Here is a 14,507-nt window from a genome sequence, read left to right on the forward strand (position 1 = left end):
AAAATTGGAATTTCCTTTAAAAAATCTAGACGATGTTACAATCGTAAAGCTGGTTCCGAACTCTTCATAATGAAGATGACGAACGGGGCGGAGACTTGAATAGTGACATTAACCTTAGATTGGGTAATTGTACAAGACTTGATTTTTCTCTAACTTTTCATGTCGTTCCATCAGGACTGATCACAAATTAATTTTCATGTCTGGAGCTGTTTTTTTTCTCATACATCTTTTCGACGACAAATAAATCTAACCGTTTTAAAGAACAGAATAAAGCAAGCATGTTTAAGTGCTTGTTGATTAGGCCGGGAAGTTCTACTTTAGCAAATCTGGAAATTTATGGCAATGTTTGAGGACGTTAAAAAGTCAATGCTACAATCGTTTTATTTCTAGGGCATATTTTTTTCATATTTTGTTTTCTTCTGGGAACATGTAACAACGCTCAAATTTGTTCTGTCAACACTGCTTATATATATATATATATCCTCTATTATTGTGAACAGTTTGTAAAATCTAGACTCCAAGCCATTAGTAACATTGTACCCTTTTGGATATTTGCTGGTTCGTAAAAAATTACTGACAAAAGTTTGTTCGCTGGCTCTGAAGCTTTGCCAAAAGATATCCGACAGGCAATTATTTTTTTCTCTGGCTTTACTGTCGATATAGCCTCAGTTACTATCGTGTGTAGAGCGTACCCGGCGTACACTGATGTAGATTCTGAAAGTATGCCAGGTATATGTACGTAGGTGGCGCTTCCTTCGGTCCTGTTTACCGCGACCATTAAACTTTTTGGAAGCCTGTACATGAAAATATTATCCCATTGGGCATTCGACTTTGCTTTGGCTCATTATCGAATGACATGTATTACACGGCCAGGAAAAGTTCTCGTTTAGCGCATTCAGCATTGAGATGCACTCCAACTACTCTATTAAATGTTTGCTAACATAGGAGGCCCCTCGTCCTCAATGTTGTCTAAGATAGAGGTCTCCTCCTTGACCAAATTCTCAGCGCACTACACTCACAGGAACACTGGCCGGACGAAAAATAGAGACAGCCCGAGAAATTAGTGAAATTTGGCGACGTCTTTCGCGGGGTCTTTTTTTTCTACTACATCTACAGACCCTCCATCTACTTTTTATGATGATTTGTCTCAGTTGGTGTGAATATTTTTGAAGTATCAACAGTTACAACATCGAATCAATCACGCAGACGAAGAGAAAATTACATAAACGAACATTTTCTTTAATTTTCACGGGAAAGGAAATTGGTTATATGCTGTCCTTGTTGAAAGCTGGGAGTAAGATAAGAGAGTTGTGTATCGATTAATTAAAATGGCGATTACTGGAGGGCCACCGAAATGCTTTCTGAGACAAAATATCTGGTATAAATGTTAAGAGTGGATAGTTTATAAAAATCGTGGTACCTTTAGATTAGCCAGGTTAGCTGAGAGGATCATATTGTGTCAAACAGAGGTCTAGAAATCTGTGACATGTGTGCGATCGATATTTTCTGATTTTTAGGTGTCAGGAACTTTGTCGACTGGATGGTAATAACAATTCTGCGGTTGCAGGTGAAACGATATGAAACCTTGAACCACGGTCAGACAAAACGTGCTCGAAATGTACTGTTGACGCATTGTGTGGTGCCTCAAGTATTGGCATGGGTACAGCAGCGCCACCGCAAGTTCATTGGGATCGGCGCTTTCGTCTCTGGTGTGCTTCAGAACAGGTCCATTGGTTTCGCTCTCGCTTAAATGTACCAAATAGACTGGTTTACAGTGGTTTGGGATGGCTAGAATTGAAACCTATGTACACATATAGACCCTAAGCGCTCGGGGTCTATAGTACTTATGTCCGGTAATTGATAAATAGGGGATGAGTAAAATTAGAATATTTGATCACCATCACATGTCATATTAGTTTCACCCTTTCACTACTATGAGTTGGTCCAATTCCGTTGTTTTCCAGAGTAACAGTGGAACCTCTACAGACGGAAATGGGTGTGTAAAGGTTATCTCCGGCAGGGTTGGACCATCATTAATTGTGTTATATGTCCTTCGGCGCTTTAAATAAAATTTTTGTTTGCCGTCTGCGTGCTGGAACTTTTTCAGGGAAAATTACAAAAACAATCACGATGTTAACACTATTACAAATAAAAATTTTATTTTTCCAAACGAAACCAAATAAAAAATGAGAAAAATGAGCTTATGTTAATAAACTTGTGTTTTTTCGTCTGTGTTTGTTTTTTCCCCTGGCTGGCTGGTAGGTTTTAAAAAATAAAAGGACGGCTAACAAAGAATAATCTTTGAATGGCCCTATAGATTAAAAACGGATGAACACTATTTATAATGTTTTGGCAATTGGACAGTTGTGGACACTTATCACTTGAGGGCGCCATGCATCTACCCGAGTGTTCGAGGGCTGTGATTCATTTTCGCAGAACTTCATATTGCCCTGTTCAGTCAATCGTATGAACGCCTTGGTCACTCGTTCGCAGTTTTTTCACTAAATATCTTACATTTTGTAGCATTGCAACATATCCTCCTTGTCAGTTTACCGTGATAATCACATTTAACAGTTCGATCTTGACTTTGAAAAGAGAACAAAAAGCCAACTGCGGATATCGAACTATTGGTCAACATGTCTCACTTTCGTTATTGTGAGTCGCATCAAACGAAATCTTGGTAACTGCATTCGAAAATCTTCCTTTATCTACAGTTCACTACACCTGTCAGACTATCAGACCAAGCAAGACATGAACCCAACTTGCTTTTAAACATAAATACCATTGTTTATTTATTCATTAAAATATGCTACCAGTCATTTTCCATTTTTTTCTTGATAAAGATAATTTCTGTAATTATTTATAGGACACGTTTGAACGGTACATATATGCTTTAACACATCTAATACTCATTGCGTCATAAGAAATTGCGAAAAATTTCTCTTCCAGCAGTAGTGATGATGGGATACGGCGGCCAGTTTATAAAATCGCCTGCACTTTGTGTAAAAGACGTTTTGCCTATTGTTGAAACTAACTGCATACAACAAAACAAGGCGGACGAAAGAAGCACGTGACACTGCCGACGGTGGCGATGTTCCGGTGTTCAACTTGCTTCGGGCATCTTACGCAAATGCACCAGGAAAACATGTCGACGCAGACTAGATTTTATTCAAAGTCAAATTGCATACGAAAATAGATTTAGGGAAGTGTAAGGAGAGGGATAATCGAACTTGAAGGAAGGAAGGAAGTTTGTTTCTGAGATCAGACGTTGACGTCATTACAGACCAACCAATCGCTGACTTCTGCAGTCACAGACCTGGCCAGTACAACGATCAACATGTATACTTGATGATTCATAAAGATATCTCCGGCTGAATAAATTGTCTTAATAAAGTTTACTTGTTTTCTGCCTCTCATTGAACTTTAAACAAAAGGGTTTCGATGTCAGAAAATCTGTTATGAAAGACCAAAAACGAAAAACTATTCAACTTTGCCGACTAGTACTTAAGAAATGGCTAATTAATATATATATATATATATATATATATATATATATATATATATATATATATATATATATATATATATATATATATATATATATATATATATATGTGTGTGTGTGTGTGTGTGTGTGTGTGTATAAAGGGCTGAATTTGAATTAAATTTCCCGATTTTCCTGAAATGACTCTGACGTAGGAGCGGAGTTAAGTTGTGCTGTGTGCAATTTTCACTCCAGGACAAACATGACTTGGACAGGTCTTGGCCGGATTTAATGCAAATGTTTTATGACAGGGTAGGTATGATTAGAGTTCATTTCTAGACCTTAGAATATTGTTCAACTTCCTACTCTCAGTATACACATTAAGAATATTCGGGTTTTTTTTTTCTTTTCAGAGTATTCGAGTGTGAAATGTCGGTGTCTGATTGTGAAATGTTCGAAAAATACTTCGGGGGAAATAATTGCTTTGTAATACGCGCGCTTTGTTTTGTGTAGCAAGGAAGTTTTTGCCATTCTGAAAAAGGGGGAACATTCGACTAAAAATCATTCAAACAGATCTTTCGAAAAAGTAGAGACATCGAAACTTGTTATATTGACTTTGTGAGAGGGTGAGACCATAAACTTTTTACAGCCTCGTTCCAGGACCAAGATTGAAGGTAAGAAATAATATTCTTTACTTTCTGTGACCTTGATATGTCTATTACCTGTCACGATTTGATTGGTTATTTCGAACCTGACAAATATCCATTGCAGAGGAATATTAATTTCGACTATGTTACCATCTTTATCGCCCATTTTTCGCCCATGCCAGTTTCAAACCATTCCCACCTCTTCAGATTAAATCCGAATTGCCAATGATTGACATAATCATCTCTTCAATGGTAAAGTCGCCATTAAAATCATAGAAAAATTTACAAAGAATAAACTGAAAAGCTAAAACAACTATTCTTTCAAAATGGCAGCAATAACCTCGGAGAAACGGTTCACTACACATATGACATTGAATGACCTTGAGAAAAATTTATTCCATTCGTCTGGTGAATTAGAAAACATAACTTTATTCAACGTAAAACTTTGATTTTAGTTAGAACGGCTAGGAGACAACATGAAAGAAATTATGTCCAATCTAAATCCTACGTTGTATCTATATATGTCTAAATTTCCTTAACGTTTTGGTGACAGATCTAGAAATTCTGCTGTCAGACCCATTACACAAAGCCATAAACGTGGGCCTGAAAGACGTCCTGGTAGCTTGTTTTTAAAGGAGACACGGATAGTCTTCGTATTGTAGTTTTTTTCAGTACAAATCGGCAAAGCATGAGAAAAGCTATGAAGAATCGAGAAAATCGTCGGACAAGTTCTTCCATTTTACAAACAACCTCGTTCCAGACGTGATTATTAATCAGATTACGGAAAATTGTTTTGCAACCTCGAACGTGTAGGTGGCAACACTATAGCGCACTCTCATTGAGGAGTTATTTTGAGGATAAATTTTCTTTTGCTATATTGATTCAAGCTATAATGATTTTTTTTTTTGTTTTCATCAAATTCCCTGTGATGTTCGCTTGTTAATTTCTTCACTTTTTTACCTTTGATATCAGAACCTGAAAAAACACAACTTTTTGATAAAAGTGACATTAAATAAATGTGACGCCATCTAGCGACCATAATGTAAATTCTTTTTTCATTCAAAACTTCTGAAAATCACAAGGAGCTTGATGACTGTTTTTTTTTTTCATGTGATGACTTTGAACTACACTTTGTACAACTGTCGACACTTCCGGTTCATATTCTCAATCAATACCATACAATGTCACAGTCTTGATGCACGAAACACGTGCTGTCGGTCGAATCACAGCAAACACCGTCGGCGACACATTTCCCGCCATTTCCGCATTCTACATCGCTTCCGCCGCAGAATCCGGTCGGTTGGCTGGTCACGCAGGCATCGGCTTCTTTGGTAAGCATGTAGCAGCCGTTTTTCAAGTCACAGCAGACCCCGTACATGACGCACTGACCTTTGCCATCTGGTCCACACGGTGTGCACTTCAAGAACAAAAAGAAGGACATTTACAAATTGTAAGTTAAAATTGATGCCGAGAAGTGTTTTTTATTAATGTGAGAAGTATTATGATAATCTACAAAGCGTAATGCACACATGGCTATTAGCAGACGCAACAGTTAAAATAAGAACATATTTTGTATTTTCAGCATAATAGTCCCATATGTATGTGTCTACGAACTTCTGTCTGTCTGTTTGTTAGTCTGTCTGTCTGTCTGTCTGTCTGTCTGTCTGTCTGTCTGTATGTATGTATGTATGTATGTATGTATGTATGTATGTATGTATGTATGTATGTATGTATGTATGTATGTATGTATGTATGTATGTATGTATGTATGTATGTATGTATGTATGTATGTATGCGTGTATGTATGCGTGTATATATGTATGTATGTATGTATGTATGTATGTATGTATGTATGTATGTATGTATGTATGTATGTATGTATGTATGTATGTATGTATGTATGTATGTATGCAGTAGAGGTTTTCCTCTCTACTGTCTATGGTTAGATGTCTTATCAGGGAAGTAAGCATTCCGTGCAGCATAAACGTGATCTTATTTCACGTACTATCATCCAATAGTGTGATAAACTGTAAGCCTGGTAATTCAAATGCTTTCGTAGGTTAGAACGGCAGGCAAGACTTCCGTTGCAAGACCCGCTCGCAGTTCGGTCATTTCCCCGTTGACAATACGATAGTTGTCGCGGCACGAATTAATCAAGTGCTCGAATAGACCGCGTGCACGACGCATCCACTATCTGTGGAATAAGTGAAGACCTGTAGCAGATGAAAACGTAACTGGCAAATTGCATCAACAGATTAGATCTGAGAAAGAAGAACATCCGGCCGCCGGACATATTAAACGCTACGCAGATAACAGCGGCGGTTGTTTTGGTTTATTTATCCACTCAAAACGTTATCTGGTCCTTTCACGTGAACTCAAGGCGGGATTATCAAGAAATCGTGATTTTTTTGTTCAATTTTGTTCCAATCCGTGAGTCTGACGACTAGTTCCATGTCAGTGGAGCTTTACATCGTGATAAGGTATAGCATCTGCAGAACTTATTTACGTAATGCGCGGTTCGGATCACTTTTTGGCGTTTTGGGCTTATACCCGAAGACAGCAACGACGGTTTCAGTTTAGAAAAATTGAAACATGAAAGAACTGCACACTTGTGAAATACATGCTCCGTCCCCTCTTGTATTTGCTGTCACGGTGTCGCAACGTCTCATGTTTGCAAATTTACAAAGAACTTTGAGTCAATTTCCAGATCAAGATATATTCATCGGTGAGTGTCCAACATACAAGCAAAAAAGGAGAAGATGAAAAGAACGAAAATCGGACAATCCGATTGTTGCCACAGAGTCCGCATACGCGTAGCCGCCATTGTGAGGCAGAATCTTATGACAACATTATGAATGAGATTAATGATTGACGACGCTTTCAAAATTTCCCAATTGATGTAGAAGTCAAATATGCCACTGATCACCACTTTTTATGAATCTTCTCAAAACATTGTTGACTTTAAGCCATATATATATATATATATATATATATATATATATATATATATATATATATATATATATATATATATATAAGTGTATATACATATACATACATACATACATACATACATACATACATACATACATACATACATACATACATATATTTTACATGCATACATTCAAATCATGTATGTCAAGTAATTAGTGACCCAAGCCCTTCATTTCCCAACGAGGATCATGTGATGACAGATGCGTTTTCCATTTGTTTTAGGTCCTGTGTGAGCTGTACAACTTATGTGGCGGTATTTTTACTTAAAATCTGTAATGTACATGAGAGAATAGCACCTGATCTCAGTGACGTCATGAGCCAGATCATTTTCAGTTCCTCTTTTGAACTCAATCGCAACAACTAAAGCTATCGGACTGTTTTAGACTAAATATGTATTTATGTTGCGAGAGCAACCAGCTCACGCTTTTCTGATCGGTTATATTTTTGAATTTGCTGTTCAGGGTGTCACAGTGCTAAGGGCATATACTCATACGCAGTCTCCGATACGGACAATTTTGCTAGCAAACTCGGCTGTTTTGAACCCCAGCTGTTCGGAGAGTGGTTCGTTACATTTTCGTACATTGGGGCCAACAAGTTCAATTGAAAACGAAGATTGTATCTGAAAACACCATCTGCGATGCATAGGGGTGTCGCAGATTCGCTGACCGATCTAAATTTGGTGCCAGCGCCCGCTAAAAATGTATCGAGAGTTGTACAATCTGGTGCAATAACCGATTAACATCTAAGCAGATCTGTCCTGCATGTGGACTGTCCATTGCCCACAAAATTTAATCTGTCTGCGGATTTGTAAATGTCAATCCCATGGCAACTCATCAACAGTGATCCGAAATCCACAGTTGGCTCATCTCAAATCAGGAAACGGTAAATGGAATATTTCCGCAAACCACTACAGTGAGGTATTAAAAATAAACAAAGGCGAGTTTGAATTTATTGAGCGTACACACGATACTTTGCATGGTTGGTTTTAATCTGCTAGACTTCATTTTCTTGTCTCACAGGCTTGTATTTCAAACGTCCTCGGTATTATCTTGAAACTTATTTAAGCTAGTAGCTAATGGACTCCGCGTTACTTCCACTATGAAAATAAAACATATTTTTTAAAGGGCAAGTGCTCTACAGTACACCACGCCACCGTGACGGTGATTTATAGCTTGACAGCCCGTATAAATTTATGCCCTCCTCAATATTTTCGTCGTTGAACAATGTTTTCGACTAAACGAAATTATCCCTATGATATATCGTATATCCGTGGAAAACAATCGGATCTGGTGCACAGTACGTCGACTTGATACACGGCCTCAAATGGTCCTCAGATACGTGCCTCATAGAACTAGCTTTGCAATGAACCATAGTAAAGTTTGGACATTTCGATTTGTCTTTTTTGACGAGATGGGAGTATCGATGGTATTATCCTACAACAAATATAACCCTCCGCTTTCAAAGTATAATATTCTCATTAAATTTATTTTATAAATGATAGAGCAGAACAGTTTCTTTCGATATATATATATATATATATATATATATATATATATATATATATATATATATATACACATATACATATACATATATAAGCAAACGAGAGTTTTGCAGATAGTTCAAAGTATTATTCGTAGCATGTGTAACTATATTCATCCTAGATAGATAGATAGATAGATAGATAGATAGATAGATAGATAGATAGATAGATAGATAGATAGATAGGTAGGTAGATAGATAGATAGATAGATCGATCGATAGATCGATAGATAGATCGATAGATAGATATACACACTTGAAGTAGGTTGTAGATTTATTTGCGTTGTAGGTAGTTTAAGCTCCTCTCACGTCAAACTTTATCGTAGTACGCAATGCATGGTGTTGCTAAAGTTAGAGTGGGACTTTTTTCTGATATGCACAAGAGATGATAGTAAGGGCACTTTTTTTTCAACAAAAATAATTACGTGGATATGTCAAAACGTACAGCTATCGTCCCACAAATGTTTTTTTTTTCTTATCAAATTTACTATGAATGCGTTCATTTTTACGATTTCAAGATCTTCGTGGAGGTATGAGCGTCGGCAGACTGATCACAGACACCCACCGTTCTGTGTTATTTAATATTGCGTAAATCGTGGCCATCTGGCGAACGTCAGACCCAAAGCTTTGCTATGCCGTATCAAATCACCAGCCATGCTGCTATACGTACTGTGTGTCTGTTGAATCGGGTTCAACAGTGAAACAACTGATGTAGAACGGCGTAATGTTACAAATCTTATGTGATTAAAATTGGAAGACATCAGTTTTGCCCGGAGCTCCGTCCACCGTCTCGTGATCATTAGATTGAAGGCCTATCATTGGTTCCAGGAAACGTTATCATCTTAAGATGATGCAGTGTTACCCTGGTATTCAAGAGAAACTGTTTTGGCTTGGTCAATAATTCAAGTGTTCGCCCCACAAATACCATGACAACGTGTTATAGAACATCCTAAATGGAAGCCGTAGAGGGCCTTCTTCTGCGTTTTGAGATATTTTCCTCGGATCGATAAATAGGTGAATTTTTCCAGAACTTTTATTTTAGCACTCCAAATTTTCTATGAATATCAAAGTTTCTTCGTAACAGTAAGTTTGTGAAAATGTTAAATGTTTGTTTGACAAGACCACAGTTATCATGATAATGGTTATAAATTTCATCTGAACAGCGTTTGCACTCGATTGTGCTTCATCTTTCGCAACGTAAAGTTTCCCTTGAAGAGAACCACCTTTCTGTACATTTTCTTCTTTTAATATCAACGTGTACGGCGAGCTTTAGCGCACATATGGGATAGTTTTGGGATCTTATCTGATCGCACCAACGTCATGACAGCCCTGTCATCAAGAATAGCGACGTAACAAACGTCGTCCAAAATCACTTTTGTGATCAGTCAATTAACGGTCACATAGTATGCATCATTTTGGCACTGATGCATACCAAGAGCCGGTTACCGGTTTACAATTTCCAAAACCCTTAACTGGTTAATAGTTCGAAGAAACTGTTGACTGGGTAAAGCTTGAGAGTACGCCTGCGCACATTCTATAATATTTGCATAAAGAAGATGGCTCTGTCGCGTGCAGTCGAGACAAGCGAATATACCAGAGGAACTTCTCGCTTTTTGTGAAGAAAAAATATGAAGTGCACATACACACTACACAACTGACATAACAAGCAGGTTCCCTAATCAAAGGTTCTAGTTTTCCATATATTTGATGATATTCTGTGGTGTGACTAGCCTAGTTCCGAGACGTGTTTTCTGAGGCTAGTTTTTGTTCTTAAGGGCTGAGGTTTCTTGAGCTCATGGACCTGATGCACGCATCCTGATTTTGGAATCTTGGAGGGGTGCGACGTTTATTTTTACAGTGTCAAGTCTCGACCGCGAGGCCAACGCCTATAAAATCTGCCCTGTATAACAATTTGATTCAACAAAGATTTTCATATGACCGCGTCGGCTATTACTTTGATGACCAGAGTTTGTCCCAGGAACATCGCCAAGTCAGAGTGATCAAAGTTTACCACATTTGGCGATCGTGCAGCCAACATTCAATTTTCCAAATGACAGACAGCGTGAGAGGTTATCAGCGCTTGGTCTAATTGAAGAAAAACACTCCAAACAGCACAGTAATTGACAATGACCAGGGACATCGCAGCATAGCATAGTTAATCGGACTTTCAATTTATCAAATGAATAAATCATAACAGCTTTGTAAAAACAGCTTAAGTTACACAGTCTTGTTAAGACAATTTTTGAAGACATAAATTCTTCACGATGTTTTTCAGACCTAACAACCCCAAGTACAGTTTCTGATTGATCAAACCTCTTATTATGCAAATCGAACTCGGTCTCCTTAGGCAGTTTTATGTGAAGTGAATTTTCGGAAAATGAATTATCAGAGCACATTCAGTTTTGAATGAAAAAAGTTTGCAGTAAGAGAAAAAAATGACAGCGTAACAATATTTTGAAATTCGAAAATAGATTATCAGTTTCCGCTATCATGCGATGTCGTTGATGAAATCGACACAGCGTGGGATGCATTAAGAGGCGTTTTGCCATCGATCGAGAATTCACAGCGGGGTTAACTCTCTGATATTCACTCGTGAGATGATGACTATGTCAATATTGGTTTATCGAATCACTTTAACTTAAGATGCATTGCAGAAATAATTTGCCACAAATCGTTCTTAAGTAGCGTCCTCCTTGTCATCAGTTATTGACCAGAATACAGAAGATATTCCGCTCTGCTGCCGGCTATGAAACGCTGGTTTCTCCCTCTTTTTAGCTGGCAATAAGCACACTGGCCAACTTCTGCGACATTTGCTAGCAGTTTCTGTCGATGTTAATCTTTTGTACAATTTCCGTGAAAAATGACTCCACTTGTACAAGTATCTTTCAAGCATATGTATGTATGTATGTATGTATGTATGTATGTATGTATGTATGTATGTATGTATGTATGTATGTATGTATGTATGTATGTATGTATGTATGTATGTATGTATGTATGTATGTATGTATGTATGTTGTATGTATCTTAAAACAAATATATATACACAAATATATATATATATATATATATATATATATATATATATATATATATATATATATATACAATACAATAAACGTATACCTATATACCTTACATACACATATTAAATAGTTAATACCTTTTGTTCATTTTCTGGTAGTTTCGATGAAAGCAAATTCAAGAAGGCATTTTCTGTTTCTGTTGGCATCGGATTCCTTTTCGCATCCCACAAAGCCGTCCTCTTTTCGCCGACGGGAGGCACCTTTCCGCTTCTCTTGCCGTTGTAGAATCCGTTTCTTTTCTTCTCGTCGAAACTCCTCTTGCCATTCCAAAACCCGTTCCGCTTCCCGTTCCAGAAACCGTTCCTCTTGCCATTCCAGAATCCGTTCCTTTTCTCCTCTTCTCTGTTGTCGCTGAGGAGAGACGAACTGCCAACCTCTAGGAGTTCGTCTGTGGGCCAATATTTGGGAATCTGTAAAACCTGCAAAACATGTCGAAGGGTTTGGGCTGTTATTAGGGTAAAATGCGCATTAGGAACATGTATTCGGACGCTCAGATTTTTACGATACTTTGACTCTACAGCTTTGTGTGGGCTCATTGTGAAGCTCTTCGAGTATATTAAGTTTTCTCAGTATCACTACCTTGAAAATTGAAAATTTGATTCTCCTTAATAGGGTTAAAGGTATACTGTCACCTTTTCCAATTTTGCCACGGTTACAATGAAAAGAGAAAATCTAACCAATCACAGATTTTAAGCGGGTGGCCGCTGTTTAAAACAGCTCCCTCACATGGGCATGTTGAATACCAAGGAACGCCCCTTTGACCATATATGGGCATATTTAGATTACAGGTGACTGTAAACCTTTAACACAGGGATGGCGGCCATTGTGAATTTCCATTGTCGATAATTGTTAGGTAATTTGTTTTGTCCAGAACCACAATTTGCCTGGTGACCCCGAATTTGTATTATTGATTTTGAAAGAGGGTGGTTTAAAGGTTCCATGGGTGAAGTTGGAGTAAAAGTTGAAGTCTTCACTTTCGAGGCGCATACTACCTTAATCTGTTGCGTCCTATAGGCCTACTTACAATAAACTCAACATGGGCGCGCGCTCCGTTTACTTGGTCGTGCTTCGAATAGAAAGAGGACTAACAAGTATTCCTTTGTTACATCATGTTTTCACCAGGCGAGAGATTATGATCTAGGGTAAGATGACCCTCTGTCTAATAGTTCATGACAGCACCGTTAAAAGTTACGTTGATGGTATCAGCGCTGCATGAATTATCAATACGCGTAATCACAATGAACATTATTATTAGCAGGGGCGAATGATTTGAAAAACAACCTATCGCGTAATATCAAGAATTCGGAGTCTCAGGTCGGCGGGTTGACAAGTACAGTTACAGTAGTACATTTTCTGGCGTTTTGCAATTTGTGACAGACGAATAATGTGCTTTCCTTATAGGCCGCAATAATTTAATTCTTTGTTTTACGTCCCCATGCTTAAGGTTTTGGAGGTTTTCGAGAAGGAAAACACAGTGTATTCAATATTTAAACAGGATTGTACAGCCTGAGCACCACGTAGCTTTTCTTGCCTACAAATCTTAATTCACATGTTTTTAAATGCTTTCAGAATATCACTGTGACACTATATTATAAATAATGGATAGTTAATGCTTTGATTCTTGTGAATAGGCACTTAAATTACATAGAAACAATCAAGTAATGTAAGATTTGCATATGTAGATTTGTCAAAATTTTGTATGGACGCAAAACAAATAATTTAAATACTCTGGCCTCATTCGAAGACATGTACACTAAAACGAACGGCCACAGTTATGAATCAGACGATCAAACATTGTTGTTGCTTCTGTCGTAAGAATCATCTAACATTCAGTTTGATTGCTGCACTGCTAAGCCAACTTTCTTCCAAAAGAAAGTAACTCAAGGGCTGAAGCCGTATCAACAATGTGGAAACATCGCCGTGGACAGGAGACATACATCCTTATCCACACATCGCCGGGCTTTTAATCAGTTTAATGCATTATTTCCCCGAGGATCCCCAATGACTCAAGAGATAGCGTAGACAGTCTGAAAGACTTAGGAAAAGATGGAGAATTAGCTCTCTCTCTCGTGATTAAACGCATTCAAATACCGTTCGGTAGATTTTGTCTGAGAAGCTAGAGGGCACTATCAGCGAGTCTGTCATCAGATATTGAAACGCTACCAATGAGATGGCGGAATGAGAATGCTATGATCAAAGCATTTAGGGCACTTTCACTAGTAGAAGTGAGTCGGCCGCGTCAATATTCACCGACGAAGACCGATGGTCAGGGGCATCCGACAAAGCTGTTCGTACAGAAAGCTTTTTGTAGGCGTTTCCTTAGCTGCCGGGCCGGGCGGATATCGGCGGGCGGGAAACCGGTGAGCGGGCGTTATTTTCTGATTAGCAGGTTGGGGAAGTTTCAATATATCCTGCTCAGTGGGCAAGTTGAAGTAGGCCCAATTGGCAGGCAGGGAGTATTAATCGGCCAAGGTTATTATCTGGCGTTTGCCATGCTAATGGGCAAGGGAGAAGCATTGGGCAATGAGATGACTTTAGACACTTTTAACAGCAGTGGAGGAGCGCTCTTTGGAGTTTTTGTTAGCGGAGGGAAGGGGTAAGTATTACCTGGCGGGGAATTGAGAGAGGGGAAACTTATCGGCGGGGAGGGGAAATTTTCAAATCGAAGTGGAGAGTTTAGCTATTATTTACTCTTAAGTTTTGCTTCGATAAAAATGCATTAGAACTGCACCATGTAAAATAACATTCATG

General features: G+C 38.2%; 1 protein-coding gene across 4 annotated transcripts in view; it reads right to left on the bottom strand.

Moving 5' to 3' along the window:
- Positions 1 to 4,507: 4,507 nt before the first annotated feature.
- The window catches only part of LOC139120082 (uncharacterized), a 79,288-nt gene continuing 69,288 nt past the window's right edge, over positions 4,508 to 14,507 (bottom strand). For all 4 annotated transcript variants that reach the window (XM_070684161.1, XM_070684160.1, XM_070684162.1 and 1 more), the window contains exons 3-4: positions 11,834 to 12,175; positions 4,508 to 5,548 (exon numbers count right to left, since the gene is read on the bottom strand). In XM_070684161.1, the coding sequence (XP_070540262.1) occupies positions 5,300 to 5,548; positions 11,834 to 12,175 (591 nt within the window). In that variant the 3' untranslated portion in view covers positions 4,508 to 5,299. The remainder of the gene's footprint in view (positions 5,549 to 11,833; positions 12,176 to 14,507) is intronic.

The sequence above is a fragment of the Ptychodera flava genome, chromosome 20, assembly GCF_041260155.1.
Source record: "Ptychodera flava strain L36383 chromosome 20, AS_Pfla_20210202, whole genome shotgun sequence".
In the NCBI taxonomy this organism is placed as follows: Eukaryota; Metazoa; Hemichordata; class Enteropneusta; family Ptychoderidae; genus Ptychodera; species Ptychodera flava.